General features: G+C 46.3%; 1 protein-coding gene across 1 annotated transcript in view; it reads left to right on the forward strand.

Annotated features, from left to right (window-relative positions):
- The first annotated feature begins 2775 nt into the window (after nucleotides 1-2775).
- The window catches only part of ccnf (cyclin F), a 47669-nt gene continuing 33316 nt past the window's right edge, over nucleotides 2776-17128 (forward strand). The window contains exons 1-4 of the mRNA XM_069905307.1: nucleotides 2776-2879; nucleotides 5560-5714; nucleotides 6505-6611; nucleotides 7382-7449. Of these exons, the coding sequence (XP_069761408.1) occupies nucleotides 2867-2879; nucleotides 5560-5714; nucleotides 6505-6611; nucleotides 7382-7449 (343 nt within the window). The 5' untranslated portion in view covers nucleotides 2776-2866. The remainder of the gene's footprint in view (nucleotides 2880-5559; nucleotides 5715-6504; nucleotides 6612-7381; nucleotides 7450-17128) is intronic.

Below are 17128 nucleotides of genomic sequence, written 5' to 3' on the forward strand. Positions count from 1 at the left end.
ACAGTGTCATTTTCTCCCCCCCCCCATCTTCCCATCCCACCCTCCCTACCTCCCCTCCCATTCATTTAAAATACAGAATTTAAGATGCATTAAACCCGTCAAACAATGTTGTCACTCAATAAAAATAAACAAGAAGTTCCACTGAGTCAATTTTCATTTCCTTCTCCTTCTGTTATTTTAGGTGGCAGATGTCCCCGGTAGGTTTTCTCTATTGTGTTCCATGTATGGCTCCCATATTTGTTTGAATATTGTAATGTTACTTCTTAAATTATATGTTATTTTTTCTAATGGAATACATTTATTCATTTCTATATACCATTGTTGTATTCTCAAGTTATCTTCTAATTTCCAGGCTGACATAATACATTTTTTTGATACGGCTAGGGCTATCCTAACAAATCTTTTTTGTGCACCATCCAAATCAAGTCCAAATTCTTTGTTTTTTATGTTACTTAGGAGGAAGATCTCTGGGTTTTTGGGTATATTGCTTTCTGTAATTTTATTTAATATCTGGTTTAGATCTTCCCAAAATTTTTCCACTTTGTCCAGATTGCATGAATTGTTGTTCCCATTTTTTTTTTCAATGAAAACATCTGTCAGGTACTGTACATCCAACAGTTTGAGGGTCCATTTCAGTTCCTCCGGTGAAAGAACTCGCCCTTGACCACAAATCGTCAACACCAGCAACAAACAAGCCCTTAGCGTCTCTCACTGTAAATCACTGCAACCTCAGACAGTTTCGTAGGATGGCGATACAGGAGCCAGCTTGGAGGCTGCAGATACCTCCAGGGAGATCAGATAAAGGGAGTAAGATCAGGTGAGTAGAGATAGCATGTTCCTTGAATGAAGGCCAAGGCTGGCAGAATTAGGGAGCCCTGAATGACCAGAGTTATTAAGGCTTTGGTCAAGAAATGGGGAAAGGCAAATGGCTGCAAGTGCTGTCATCTGGAGTAAAATAATCTTGGAGGAACTAGATCATTGAGCAACATGGGGAGAAAAAGAATGGTTCTGCATTGTGGACGGCTGAGTACTTGCCATCAGGAGAAAGGGTTAAATTGATTGCCTGTGACCATCTCTGAACCCAAACCAAGGGTGCAGTGGGTGTGGAGAAGAGACACTTCAGTGGCAGCCATACCTGTTTCAAGATACAAACATAACGACAGCACTGAAACAGGTCCTTCAACCCACATGTATGCATCGAAAATGTCTCATAGATTTCTAAATTATCAGGTCTCCCCTCAGCCTCAGATGTTCCAGAGAAAATAACCCAAGTTTATCCAATTTCTCATACTTTTAAATCTGGACAGTAACCCAGTAAATCTCTTCTGTCCCCATTCCAAACACTCCACATCTTTCCTGTAATGGGCCAATGCAGTGTGCAGCCCTAACCAAAGTTTTATATGGCTGCAGCATAACTTCCTTACCTTAATGCCCCACCCAATGAGCTGAACATACCATGCATGTGCTTTCTGACCCAATTACTGGACCCTCAGGATGCCTCTGCACAACGAATCTTGGAGCAGTTAGCGCAACATCTTTACATCTCACTGTGTCCTCTTCAGTCAGGTATCTGCCGCTCTCTGACCTGTCAGGTCAACGAGCCAGGCAGCACTTCCCACCCCCGCCACTGGGGCCAGCACTTCCCAACCCCAGCACTTCCCACCCCCGCCACCGGGTGGCAGCACTTCCCTCAACTGCCACCGGGGAGCAGCATTTCCCACATTAACCATGGGGGGCAGCACTTCCCTCACACACCATCGGGGAGCAGTCCTTTCCTCACCCAGCACCGGGGGCAGCATTTCCCAACCCCACCTCTTGGGGGACAGCACTTCCCACACCCGCCACCGGGTGGCAGCACTTCCCTCAACTGCCACCGCGGAGCAGCATTTCCCTTACCTACCACGGGGGGGGGGGGGGCAGCACTTCCCTCACCCACCACCGGGGGCAGCACTTCCCTCACACACCACCGGGGGCAGGACTTCCCACACCTACCACCGGGGGGGGGGGGCAAGCATTTCCCTCAACCGCCACGGAGGGGTGGCAGCACTTCCCACACCTACCACCGGGGGGCAGCACTTCCCTTACTCACCTCCGGGGGCAGCATTTCTCACCCCTGCCACCGGGGGGGGGGGGGGCAGCACTTCCCTCAATCGCCACAGAGGGCAGCACTTCCCTCACCCACCACTGGGGGCAGGACTTCCCTCACGCATAATCGGGGGGCAGTACTTCCCTCACGCATCATCGGGGGGCAGTACTTCCCTTACCCAGCACCGGGTGGCAGCACTTCCCTCAACCGCCACAGGGGGCAGCACTTCCCACACTTACCACCGGGGGGGGGGGGGGGGAGCACTTCCCTCACCCGCCACCGGGGGTAGCACTTCCGTCACCGGGTGGTAGCACTTCCTACCTCCGCCATCGGGTGGCAGCACTTCCTAACTCCGCCATCGGGTGACAGCACTTCCTAACTCCGCCACCGGGGGGCAGTACTTCTTAACTCCGCCACCGGAGGGCAGCAATTCCTAACTCCGCCACCGGGGGGCAGCACTTCCAATCCCTTCCACCAGGGGCAGCACTTTCCGTCTGTGCAGCCCGATTCGAAAGTGCATTGTGTGCAGCCAATGGGATTCGGTCACAACCCGGAAGCCGTGCCGAACGTACCAATCACTGTGAAGTGTAGGGAAGGAAGGTTTGTGATTGGCTGATGGATGAGAAAATGGGCGGGGCGTGTTCCAGGTCTTGCTCAATCAGCGCCGCGCATTTTGAAACGTTCACCGGCGACGGCGGGTTGGAAACGGTCGGCGCGCGGGGCGGCGGGAGCGAGGTCAGGGGTAGCGGCGGCCTCGAGGGCGGCGGGAACAGGGTAAAGATGCGGGCGGACGGTGAGTCCCGGGTGGTTCGGTGGGGGGAGCTGTTGGGTGAGGGGGGAGTTGGGTGAGGGGGGAGTTGGGTGAGGGGGGAGTTGGGTGGGGGGGTGTTGGGTGGGGGGGTGAGGGGGGTGTAGGCTGAGGGGGGTGTAGGCTGAGGGGGGTGTATGGCTGAGGGGGGTGTAGGCTGAGGGGGGTGTAGGCTGAGGGGGGTGTAGGCTGAGGGGGGTGTAGGCTGAGGGGGGTGTAGGCTGAGGGGGGTGTAGGCTGAGGGGGGTGTAGGCTGAGGGGGGTGTAGGCTGAGGGGGGTGTAGGCTGAGGGGGGTGTAGGCTGAGGGGGGTGTAGGCTGAGGGGGGTGTAGGCTGAGGGGGGTGTAGGCTGAGGGGGGAGTTGGCTGGGGGGGTGTTGGCTGGGGGGGTGAGGGGGAGTTGGGTGGGGGGTGTTGGCTGGGGGGGTGAGGGGGGGTTGTAGGCTGAGGGGGGTGTAGGCTGAGGGGGGTGTAGGCTGAGGGGGAGTTGGGTGGGGGGGAGTTGGGTGGGGGGGAGTTGGGTGGGGGGGAGTTGGGTGGGGGGGAGTTGGGTGGGGGGGAGTTGGGTGGGGGGGAGTTGGCTGGGGGGGAGTTGGCTGGGGGGGGTGTTGGCTGGGGGGGTGAGGGGGAGTTGGGTGGGGGGGTGTTGGCTGGGGGGGTGAGGGGGGGGTTGTAGGCTGAGGGGCGGGGGTAGGCTGAGGGGCGGGGGTAGGCTGAGGGGGGGGTGTTGGGTAATCGGGGGGGGTGTTGGGTAATCGGGGGGGGGTGTTGGGTAATCGGGGGGGTGTTGGGTAATCGGGGGGGGGTGTTGGGTAATCGGGGGGGGGTGTTGGGTAATCGGGGGGGGGTGTTGGGTAATCGGGGGGGGTGTTGGGTAATCGGGGGGGGGTGTTGGGTAATCGGGGGGGGGTGTTGGGTAATCGGGGGGGGGGTGTTGGGTAATCGGGGGGGGGGTGTTGGGTAATCGGGGGGGGTTGTGGATTTGGTGGAGAGTAGGGTTGGGGCTGCAAGCTGCTAGAGATGCCAGGAACCCTCCTTCCCCCCTCCACCGTCCGATGCCCTGTAACCGGACAGAGCAGGTGGGATGTGACTGGTTTGGGGGTGATTAGTGAGCACTCCATCGAAGACAAGTGACTCACTGGTCGGGAGTAACTTGGAGATACTGTGCCAAAACATTCCCCATCCTTTCTCTGCCTCCTCGAAGACTGTGGTGGGATCTGATGGACGTTCGTAAGATGGAGGCATGAATTAGGGAGGCAGCCAGTCTTCTTTTCCAGGATAAAATGTGAAATAGTGGAGGAAATTGCTTCATGGCGGTGCAGTTTAATGGGTTTGTGTGAGGAAGGTTATTTTTTCATTGAAACTGCGGGATGCCTGGAACACAGGAGGCAAAGTTTTACTTTAAGCATCCTATTCCCCATAGACGTTGTATGTTCCCGTGCTGGAATGTTCCGTGTTCTCTCCACATTGTACAATTACCCTACATAAAATAGTCTATAGACTTGCTGGGATCTTAAATAGGATCATGGATGGGCAACAAATGCTGATCTCACTTTGCCAAGATAACAAAAATCAATTGGCTTTTGATTTGACTAATTTGAACTTTTTTATTGCTAATATAAAGTTGTGGTTTACAAAATTTATCTGAGTGCCTATTCAATTCGTAAATACAGTTCAAAGTCCTAGCTCTCATACAGGTACACGATCCTTCTTCCGGAACTGCCCAGCAACAGTGTGTCCGAATTTCGGAAAGCCAGATTTAAACCCACTCGAATTGTACTGCCGTATCCACCCCCATCCCCTTAGTCACCTTGCCGTCTTCCCCCACCCCCCTCACCCACCCAACTCGTACTGCCGGCCTCCCCCTCCTCGCCCACCCGACTCGCACTGCCAGTCTCCCCCTCCTTGGCTGCCTGACTCGTGCTGCCGGTCTCCCCCCTTGCCTGCCTGACTTGTGCTGCTGCCTCTCTTTCCACTTGCTGGATTTTGGAGCTTTCCGGATTTTAGATGTCCGAATAAAGGATCGTGTACCTGTACAGACAACATAAATCACAGACCAGAAGGAGGGTCTGGTCCTTTGCCTACTCTACTGATCTACTTCTCCTCTTTCCTGTGTGATTCACGATTCTGACGGTTCCTTTGTTATCCAGAATTCAACCTGTTTTGCATTTCTGGGTTCCACAATCTCCCAGGTGGTAATTCCACCAATGCACCATCCCCTGCATGAAGAAATTTCTCCTCAGCTCTCACCTGTAGATGAGGTGATGGTTCCTGGTTTCGGTCCTCTCATCTGGATGGCGCATCTTTCCTGTGTTCAAACTATCAAGCCCTGTAATTACATCCATTTCAATGAAATATCTCATTTGTATAAATTCTGAAAATTAAACGCTTAGACTGCTCTATCTCTTCACGTACAAAGAACCACTGTCCCTGGAATCCTTTATGAGAAATGGGTAAAGCAATTTATATGAACCTTTTTGTTTATTGAGTATCTGGATTCCTCTCCACTTAGTCCATCCTTATGTGTTCCATTGAGGGAAGGGAGAAAATCCTGTGGGGGTATCTAAACAGCTCTGGGTCTCATGTGAAGATTCTTGATGGAACTGAAGTTTGAGTTTCTGAGTAAGATTTAAAAATCCCATTTCTCTACTTTTCTAATCTTTCAGTGTTTCGCTGTAAATGTGCAAAATGTGTCTCACTACTTGCAAGACAGAGAGTGAAGAAAAGTGCCTTTGCCCTGACGCTGCTCGGCCTCCCGGCTGATATTTTGCTTTGTGTTTTGGAATGTCTCCCAGCCCAGGATATTCTGCATTTCCGAGCTGTAAGTTGGTTGGCTTTTCTGTAATGAGAATGTGTGATGAGAATGGAAGAATGCCACTATATAAGAAACCCATATGGATTGGGGTCACACCCTTCATGCCAAAAGAAATGTGAAAATATGCAGTATTTAAATTTTTTTTTAAATGTAGACGTACAGCATGGTAACAGGTTATTTCAGCCCATGAGTCTGTGCTGCCCAATTTGCACCCCATTAACATAGACCCCCCCCCCCCCCCCCACTAAGTTTTGAACTGGAGGCCCTGGAGAAAACCCATGGAGACATCGGGAGAATGTACAAACTCCTTACAGTGCAGGATTTGAACCCCGGTCCAGTCCCAATCACTGGCGCTGTAAAGGTGTTGTGCTAACCACGACATCAACCATGCCACCCTTTTGCATCCTGAATACGTAGCATTCCACATTCAAGTGTGCCGAAACTTACCAAGGACTGAGTTTTGAGGTGGTTTTGTGGCTCTTTCCATGTGTTGTAGTTAGTCTCTGAAAACCCAGCTTGCTGCAGTCCCACCATGTGTGATTAAACCAATGCATAGGTGGGTGCATTGCAGATCTCGTGTCCTCCTCCACAGAACCTAATAACCCCTGTGTCTGGGTCTTATTGGGCTTTTGAATGATGATTGTTGGATCTTGAATAGGTAAGATTGTGTTCAGAGGAACAATCCCTTGTCGGAACTCTGTCGAGAGTGCTGGCATGCATTAGTTTTCATAGGACGCTTTGTTCTTGATATATTGTGTAAGAAGTTCACAGAAATTCATCTACTCCTGCCTTTCAGGTGCACCCTCTCTTTAAATCCCTTGTTGACAATCATTCCAGTGTTTGGGCCCATGCAAATTTTCAGGAAATTTGGCCGTCTCCAGTAAATCGGTGGCTCTTTGAAAGGTACAGTTTTTCGATGTGTTGCTGTTTTCAAAAGAACGTAAATAGAAGCAGGTATGAACATTTATCATCTGTCGGCTTCCTGTTCAACATGATCCATCTTTTACCTTGGCACCACTTTCCTACACAAGCCCAAGATCCACTGCTGATCGAAGATTCTCTTCATCTGCTTTGAATAAACTGTAATTTCAAAGGTTCCCATGGTCTGAATGAAGATTCTTCTCCCTTGTGAATGGAATGGTTAACTCCACAACTTTTGATATTCATCTGGATTCAAGCACCGAAGTACATTCTTTAATTGGCTTGAGGTTTCCTTGTGCAACGTGCCAACCATGGGGGGGAAGAATTGCTCCACTCTCCATCACATTGGATGGGACTATCTGCAGTTTTCCAGGAATCCAAGCTGACAGCCCAATCTCTTTATTTTCCAAGTGCCCTGTAATCCCATTTCTAGATTCCAGTATTTTCCCTCCTGTTTGCAGTTCTTCTTAAACATGTTGTGTTGGGGTTGCAAGTTGTTCTGTTTCACTTCATGTCCATATTTGTTGCCTCGTTGATGCAGTTGTTTAGTGTGCCAAATCAGCAAGTGTTCATTCAGGCATTGACCCTTAAACGCTCAAAGGAAAAGGAGCTTTGTCCAAAATGCTGACATCTGGTTTTTAGAACGTAGAACAGCACAATTGTTAGACTATTAAAAACCAAAATGTTGCCTTCCTCCATTTGGGGGGAGGAAGAAATCTTTGCTGCAACTCTGATAACAACCTTTGTTCTAGGGCTGCAGAAAGTGGGAACTTTGAAGCTGCAATAAAGCTAGGGATAGCATACCTTTACAACGAAGGACGTAAGTATTGATGCTGCTTTTTAAAATACATTTACATTGGGACAAACACAGAAGATTCAAAGGAACTCTAGGATAATAAATTGAATTTTAAATTCTTTCCCACATAATTATCGAGTCAGCTGGTTTTAAAGACTGAGATGATTGTTTCGGAGCAGGCTAAACGATATGGGGACATTGCCAATTCTATAGCAGTTCCAGGTGAATGATATGGGGACAAGTTATAGCATGAGGCGAAGTGACAGGCAGAGGAAAAACAGTAAGCGAAACTTGTACCATAATGTTCGGAGATCATTGTTCAGGACTAAAAGTAATGTACAACTTCACAAAGTTAAAAAGAAATTGATGAGAGTAGGGCAATGGATGTATATGGATTTTAAAAAGGCATTTGACAAGGACCTCCAGAGGCATGTGATTAATGCAAGCTTGGCTGCGTAGGTTCAGAATTGGCTTGACTGCACAAAGCAGAGGGTGATAATAGACAGAACATCTTCTGCCTGGATGTCAGTGATCAGTGGAGTTCTGCAGGAATCTGTTCTGGGACTCCTTCACTTTGTGATTTTTTAAAAAATATATAAATGACTTGGACGGAGAATTCGAGGGATGGGTCAGTTAGTTTGCAGCTGACATGAAGGTTGGAGGTGTTGATTAGGTTGTTGAAGGTTACAACATGAAACACAGTTGGGAAGAAAATGGAGGATTGAACTTGAAGGCAGAGTGCATGATTTATGGAAGGATTCTTAACTATGTGGAAAAGCAGTGGGTCTTGGGGGGTCCAAATCCATTTCTCAAGGTTGCTATGCAGATTGATAGGGTAGTTAAGAAGACTTATGGTATGCTGGCCTTTGTTAGTCAAGGAATTGAGTTCAAGAGGCGTAAGGTAATTTTCAGCTCTATAAAGCTGGCGAGATCACACTAGGGATATTCAGTTCAGTTCTGGATACCTCATTGCAGGAAGGATATGGAAGCCTGGGAGAGGGTGCAGAGGAGATTTACCAGGATGTTGCCTGGATTGGAGACCATCTTGCGAAGCAAGGTTGGAGTGAAGAAAGATAAATCGTGACTTAGTGGAGGACGACAAGATTATGATAGGCATTGGATGAACAGTCAGCACCCTTTTCCCCAGGCGACAGAAGCAAGTACCAGAGGACATCTCTTTAATGTGAAGGGAGGTAAGTTTAGGAGAGAGGTCAGAGATCAGGTTTTTGCACAGAGTTGTGGGTGCCTGGAATGTGTTGCCAGGGATCGTGGTGGAAGCTGATACAATAGAGACATACCTAAGATTCTTGGGCATATGGATACCAAAAAAATGGATGGTTATAGGTGTGAGGTTTGGGGAGGGGGTTTAGATTGTTGAGTTGATGTACATCGGACAGTATTGCTGTTGTGTTCTGTATTATGAAGGCAAAGCTGGGGTTGTAATTTGCAGAAAAGACCTGCACAAGAATGCATGGAATTGGGAGTAATCTATTAGCACAGATAGAGGATTTGTTCACCAACAGAGAGTTTCTTGGGTCACACAACAGTTCACAATATATGTAAATTATTTGAAAGAGAGGATTGAGTGTGGTGTGTATCTGTTCGCTGATGACACTGAATTGAGTGGTAAAGCAAATTATGACCGAGTTTTCATAATTATATTGTCTTTTTTACCTCAATCATATCTCCCCTCATCCTTCAAAATTCCAACGTATACAACCCCAGTTTATCCAACCTTTCGGCATATGTCAATAACCTTGTGAATCTACGCTGCACTCCCTCAATAGTAAGAATGTCCTTCCTCAAATTAGGAGACCAGAAATGGACATGATACTCCAGATGTGGTATCACCAGGACTCTGTACAACTGCAGAAAGACATCTTCACTCCTATACTCTATTCCCCTTTTTCTGAAGGCCAACACGCCATTTGTCTTTTTCACAACTTGTTGAACTCTGCATGCTAGCTTTTAGTGATCGATGTACCAGTACACCTAGATCACGTTACACTTCCCCATTCGCTAACTTGACTCCATTTAAATAATAATCTGCCTTCCTGTTCGTGCTCCCAAAGTGGATATCCTCACCTTTATCCACATTAAACTGAATCTTCCATGCATCCGCCCACTCACCCAACCTGTCCAAGTCCCCCTGTATTTTCCTAACATCTTCCCCACACTTTACACTGCCACCCAGTTTTGTGTCATCTGCAAATTTGATAATATTATTTATAATCTCCTTATCTAAATTATTAATATATATGATAAACAACTGAAGACCCGGCACCAAGCCATGCAGGACCCCATTTGTCACATCTTGCCATCCCAAAAGTGACCTAATAATCCCTACTCTTTGTTTCCTGTCGGTCAACAATTTTCTATCCATGTCAGCACCCTACCCCGAATACCATGCTTTCTGATTTTGCCTACTAATCTCTTGCGTGGGACCTTATCAAAAGCCTGAAAGTCCAAGCACATCCCATCCACTGGCTCTCCCATGTCCACCCTCCTCAACCACATCCTTGAAAAATTTTACAAGATTGGTCAAGCATGATTTTCCCTTCCATGCCGACTTGTAATTATACTATTATTTCTGTCTAAGAGTTCTGTTATTTCTTTTATAATAGATTCTAATATCTTCCCCTTACTGACGTCAGGCTAACTGGTCTGTAATTGCCTGTTTTCTCTCTCCCTCCCTTCTTTAAAAAGTGGCACAACATAAGCCACCCTCTAATCCACCGGCACCTCTCCTGGATCTATAGAACACTGGAAAATGTTGTCCAATGTGTCCACAATTTCAAGAGCAACTTCCCTAAGCATCCTGGGTGTCCCATCAGGCCCTGGGGACTTATCAACTTTCAGTCCTTTCAATTTATTCAAGATCACATGCTTCTGAATCTGGATTTCCATCAATTCCTCCATTACCATTGGAATTTCTATCAATTCCTTTGAAACCGCAGGACCCCCCCCACTGACCTTCACCTGTATCTTCCCTGGTGAAGACAGATCCAAAGTATCTGTTAAACTTGTCAGCCATGTCCTTGCTTCCCGTAATAATTTCGCCCATTTCTGTTTTTAAAGGCCCAATTTTGGTCCTAACTAATTTTTTCCTCTTTACATACCGAAAGAAGCTTTTACGATCCCCTTTTATATTATTGGCTAGTTTACCCTTGTCTTAATTTTTTTCCTCCACTATACCTTTCTTAGTTATCTTCTGTTGCTCTTTGAAGGTTTCCCACTCCTCTTTGCTATATTCTACTTCATCTCCTTGGTCTTGATACTGTTCTTGACTTCATTTGTCAGCCTCAGTTGCCCTTTGCTCACTTTAGAACCTTTCTTCTTTGGAATGAACTGGTCCTGCACTTTCTGAAAAATGCCCAGAAATCCCTGCCATTTTTGTTCCACTGTTCTCCCAGCCAGGGTATCTTTGCATTGTACTTTGGTGAGCTCCTCCCTCATGGCTGCATAATCCAATTTATTCAACTCTAATACTGATACTTCCGACTTTCTTTCCTTCTTCCTTTCAAATTGCAAATAAAAACTTTCCATAATATGGTCACTATTACCTAATGGCTCCCCTAATTCGAGGTCCCTCATCAAATCCGCATCATTACACAACACCAAATCCAGAATTATCTTCCCCCTGGTGGGATCCATCATGAGCTTCTTTAAGAATGAATCCCAGAGACATTCTATAAACTCACATTTTTGCAGTCCCACACTAGCTAGATTTCCCAGTCTACCTGCATGTTGAAATGCCTCATAACTGTATCATTACCATTCTGACATATCAATCTTTACTCCTGATTTATTCTGCCTCCTATATCCAAGCTACTGTTTGGGGGCCTATATATGACTCCCATTATGGTCCTCTTGCCCTTACAATTCCTCAACTCTATCCAAACAGACTCTACTCCACCTACTTTTATGTCGCTCCTTTCAAGGGACTGAAAATCATTCCTCAACAACAGAGCCACCCCACCCCCCCTACCCACCTGTCTGTCCTTTCAATAGGATGTATACCCTAGAATATTAATTTCCCAATCCTGGCCCTCCTGCAGCCATGTTTCTGTTATTCCTATAACATCATACCCTCCAATATGTAGTTGAGCCTCAAGCTCATCCATTTTATTTCTTGTACTCTGTACGTTCATGTATAATCCCTTTAATATGTTACTCCCACACCCTTGTAACCTGATGCACTTGGCCATACTCTCCGATCCCTTTCTGCTCCTTCTGCATTTTTAATTTCACTGCCTATCCGAACTTTTCCTATTTTCTCTTTCCTATCCATTGTCCTATCACTCGGGTTCCCATCCCCCTGTCAAATTAGTTTAAACCATACCCAACAGCTCTATTAAACCTGCCCGCCAGGGCAATATTGGCCCCTTTTGTGTTCAGGTGTAACCCATCCCTCTTGTGGAGGTCATGCCTACCCCAGAAGAGATTCCAATGGTTTAAGAATCTGACACCCTGCCTTCTGCACCAGCCCCTCAGCCACACAATCATCCGTCTGATCCTTCCATTTTTGCCCCCACTTGCACTCGGTACAGGTAGAAATCACAAGATCACTACCATGGGGGTCCTGTCTCTTAGCTTCCATCCTAACTCCCTTTTCAGGACCTCCTTTTTTTAAATCTATGTCATTGGTACCAAGACATCAGGCTGCTCACCCTCTCCTCTCAGAATACTCTGAACCCGATTTGAGATATCTCGCACCCTGGCACCTGGAAGGCAACACACCATGCGGGTATATCTATCAGGCTCACAGAATCCTTTGTCTGTACCCCTGACAATGGAGTCCCCAATGACCACTGCATTCCTCTTACTTCCCTTCTACACCACAGCGCTAGCTAAGCTCAGTGCCAGTGACCTGGTCACTGTGGCCATCCTCTGTCAAATCAGCCCCCTCAACAGTATCCAATACAATGTGCCTGTTGCTGAAAGGAATAGCCACAGGGATGCTCTCCACTATCCTGGCATTTCTCTTCCCTCCCCTGGCAGTTGCCCACTTAGCAGACCCCTCTAATCTAGGGGTAACTACCTCCCGCTACGTCCTATCATTGACCTCTTCACTCTCCCTAACAAGCTGCGGGTCATCAAGCTGCAACTCCATCTCTCTAATTTGGTCCTTGAGGAGCTGGATCCCAGTGCACCCAGTGCAGATGTGACCATTGGGGAGGAGGAAGGTCCTTTCAACCACCTCATCGCTCTCCCCTAAAAGCCGCAGGACATCAAGCTGTAGTTCCAGTTCCCCAACTCAGTTTGAAGGAGCTGCATGTTTGTTGCGAGAGGGATTGAATTTAAGATCAAGGAAGTTCTGTTGCAACTATGGGGGAGGCTGTACCTGGAGTACTGGCTGCAATTCTGGTCTTGTTTGAGAAAAGCATACAGGCTTTTCTCAAACAAGTGGTACAGAGCTTGTTAATCTGGTTACTTCTGGAAATGAGAGATTTCATCGTCTCAGTAGAGTTTGGAAGGATGAGGTGGAATTGTATGAAAGTAAGCAGGGAGGTTGCTTCCACTGGCAGCTGAGACTAAAACTTGGGACATCAACTCGAGTCGGGGTAGATTTAAGTCAAACAAGGGGGAATTGTTCTGAGAGAGATGTCAGTCCTCTGCTCAATGAAGTAGCAGAAGCCACCTCATGAAGTATAATTGAGACAGATTTTTTGATTAAGAGTAATTGAGGGCTACAGGGAGCACACAGATATATCCATGAGTGGAATTAGGCCATTCAGCCATTGATCCATCATCAACCTCATTCTCCTGCCTTTTCCCCTTAACCCTTCATTCTCTTCCTAATAAAAAAAACTCATCTTCAATGTATCCAATGACTTGGCCTTCACAGCAATCTGCAGCAACAACTTCCAGAATCAGAATTTATTGCCATGAATGTCACAAAATTTGTTGTAATGCAGCAGCGTCACAGGGCAAACATTGATATGAACCACCTTACAACATAAATAAAAATAGTGCACGAAAAGTCAAAGTGAGGCGGTCTCTTTGGTTCATTGATCATTCAAACTAGAATGGTTGGGGGGAGGGAACAAAATAGTACAGAGCAGTAAGGAGAAGGTTAGAATGCAAACAAAGAAAGTTTGTAGTAAGTATTTGAATATGGATGAGCAGGTGATAGAGAAGGGAAATGCTCTGGAAGAAGATGAAGGGCAATTGGCAGGAAAAGTAAATAATGTTGTTCTTAAAGATGAGGGAAAACAGGGATTAAAAATTGGGAAATCCCTGAAATTCATATATTTTAATGCCAGGAGTATTGTAAAAAAGGTGGATGAGCTGAAGGTGTGGATTGATACTTGGAAGTATGATGTGGTAGCGATTAGTGAGACATGGTTGCAGGAGGGATGTGATTGGCAACTGAATATCCCTGGGTTTCGTTGTTTTAGGTGTGATAGAGTCGGAGGGGCAAGAGGAGGTGGGGTTGCATTGCTTGTCAGGGAAAATATTACAGCGGTGCCTAGGAAAGATAGATTAGAGGGCACATCCACGGAGGCTATTTGGGTGGAACTGAGGAGTAGGAAAGGAGAGGTTACACTTGTAGGGGTGTATTATAGACCACCCGGAGGGGACCGAGACCAAGAGGAGCAAATCTGTAGGGAGATAGTAGATATTTGTGATAAGCACAGGGTTGTAATTATGGGAGATTTTAATTTTCCACATATAGATTGGGAAACACATTCTGTGAAAGGACTGGATGGGTTAGAGTTTGTGAAATGTGTGCAAGATAGTTTTTTACAACAATATGTAGAGGTGCCGACCAGAGAAGGAGCAGTGTTAGATCTACTGTTGGCAAATGGGATGGGTCAAGTGACGGAGGTTTGTGTTGGAGAGCACTTCGGGTCCAGTGATCATAATGCCATCAGCTTCAATGTCATTATGGAAAGAGAGAAATCAGGGCCAAGGGTTGAGGTTTTTGATTGGGGAAAAGCTAGATTTGAGGAGATGCGAAAGGACTTGCAGGGTGTGCATTGGAACAATTTGTTTTATGGGCAGGATGTAGTAGAGAGATGGAAGTCTTTTAAAGATCAGATTTTGAGAGTGCAAAAGCTTTATGTTCCTGTTAGGTTAAAAGGAGGGGCAAAAGGTTTGAGAGAGCCGTGGTTTTCAAGGAATATTGGAAACTTGGTTCGAAGAAAAAGGGAGGTGTACATTAGATATAAGAAGCATGGAGTTAAGGAGATGTTTGAAAGATACATTGAATGTAAGAGGAATCTTAAGAGAGGAATTAGGAAAGCTAAAAGAAGGTACGAGAAAACTATGGCAAGCAGGGTGAAAACTAATCCAAAAGAGTTCTACAAATATGTTAATGGTAAGAGGAAAGCTAGAAACAAAATTGGTCCCTTAGAAAATCAGAGCGGAAAACTGTGTGTGGAGCCTAGAGAAATGGGGGAGATATTGAACAGTTTCTTTTCTTCGGTATTCACTAAGGAGAAGGATATTGGGAGATGTGGGATAAAAAAAGCAAATTGGGTAAATATGGGGAATATAGAGATTACAAAAGGTGTAGTTTTAAGGCTTTTGAAGAATATAAAGGTGGATAAGTCTCCGGGACCAGACGGGATCTTCCCCAGGACATTGAGAGAAGTGAAGGAGGAAATAGCAGAGGCTCTGGCGGTAATTTTCCAAATGTCATTAGATATGGGGATAGTGCCGGAGGATTGGCGCATTGCGCATGTGGTTCCGTTATTTAAAAAGGGTTCAAGGAGGAAGCCTGGCAACTATCGGCCTGTAAGTTTGACGTCTGTGGTAGGTAAATTAATGGAGAAAATTCTTAGAGATAGTACTTATAAACATCTGGATAGACAGGGTCTGATCAGGAGCACTCAACATGGATTTGTGGGAGGAAGGTCATGTTTGACCAATCTGATTGAATTTTTTGAAGAGGTGACTAGGAATGTGGATGAGGGTAGCGCAGTGGATGTTGTCTATATGGACTTCAGTAAGGCCTTCGATAAGGTACCACATGGAAGGTTAGTTAGGAAGGTGCAGTCTTTAGGTATAAATTTTAAGATAGTCAAATGGATTGAACATTGGCTGAAAGGGAGAGGCCAGAGAGTGGTAGTGGATAATTGTCTGTCAGGTTGGAGGCCGGTGACCAGTGGTGTGCCTCAAGGATCTGTATTGGGCCCATTGTTGTTCGTTATATACATTAATGATCTAGATGATGGGGTGGTGAATTGGATTAGTAAATATGCAGACGATACTAAGATAGGTGGAATAGTGGATAATGAAGAAGGTTTTCAAGGATTGCAGAGGGATTTGGACTGCTTAGAAAAGTGGGCTGAAAAATGGCAGATGGAATTTAATGCTGATAAGTGTGAGGTGCTTCATTTTGATAAGAAGAATCAGAATAGGACATATGTGGTAAATGGGAGAGCATTGATGAATACAGAAGAGCAGAAAGATTTAGGAATAACGGTACATCGTTCCCTGAAGGTAGAAACTCACGTGAATAGGGTGGTGAAGAAGGCTTTTAGTATGCTGGCCTTTATCAATCATTGCATGGAATATAGGAGTTGGGAGGTGATGTTGAGATTGTACAAGACGTTGGTGTGGCCTAATTTGGAGTTCTGTGTGCAGTTCTGGTCGCCTAATTATAGGAAGGATATAAACAGAGTGGAGAGAGTGCAGAGAAGGTTTACCAGAATGTTACCTGGGTTTAAGCATCTAGAGTATAGGGAGAGATTGGACAGATTGGGTCTTTATTCTTTGGAGCGTAGAAGGTTGAGAGGGGATTTGATAGAAGTATTTAAGATTATGAAAGGGATAGACAGAATGGATGTGGATAGACTATTTCCGTTAAGAGGAGGAAAGATTAAAACAAGAGGACATGAGTTAAGAATTAAGGGGCAGAGGTTTAGAGGTAACATGAGGGGGAACTTCTTTACTCAGAGAGTGGTAGCTGTGTGGAATCATCTTCCGGGAGAAATAGTGGCGGCAGAGTCAATTGTATTATTTAAGAAAAGGTTGGACAGGTATATGGATGAGAAGAAGATGGAGGGTTATGGGCATTGTGCAGGGAGGTGGGACTAGAAAGGGGTGTTTGGTTCGGTGCGGACTAGAAGGGCCTAATGGCCTGTTTCCGTGCTGTAATTGTTATGTTATGTTATGATGAAGAAGCTGTCCTTGTGCCATTGAGTGCTCGTCTTTAGGCTCGGTACCTTTTCCCCGATGGTAGCAGTGAAGAGGGCATGGCCTGGGTTGTGGTGAATTTAGAGGTTGTGTTTTTTTTTTAAAAGACACTGCCTCATGTAGATTGTCCTTGATGGAGTGAAGACTGGTGCATGTGATGTCGCAGGCTGAGTTAACAACCCTATGGAGTTTTTTCTTGTCCTGAGCATTGGCACCTCTGCACCAGACAGTCATGCAACCAGCCAGACTGCTCGCCACAGTACACCTGAAGAAGTTTTTGAGAGTCACTGGTGACATACCAAATCTCAAACACCTCACATAGATTCACCATCCTCTGGGTAAATAAATTCCTCCTTATTCTGTTCTAAAAGGACATTTTTGTATTCTGAGGCTGTGTCCTGGTCCAAGACTCTTTTCTCTACCCCCCCTCCCCTCCATGGCAAGCATCCTTTCCACACCCACTCTGTCCAAGCCTCTCATTCTTTTAAACTCTGGAGAGTACAGTCCCAGAGCCATCAAATGCTCTTTGTGAGATAACCCTTTCATTCCAGGATTA

Source organism: Narcine bancroftii, chromosome 12, assembly GCF_036971445.1.
Source record: "Narcine bancroftii isolate sNarBan1 chromosome 12, sNarBan1.hap1, whole genome shotgun sequence".
Classification (NCBI taxonomy): Eukaryota; Metazoa; Chordata; class Chondrichthyes; order Torpediniformes; family Narcinidae; genus Narcine; species Narcine bancroftii.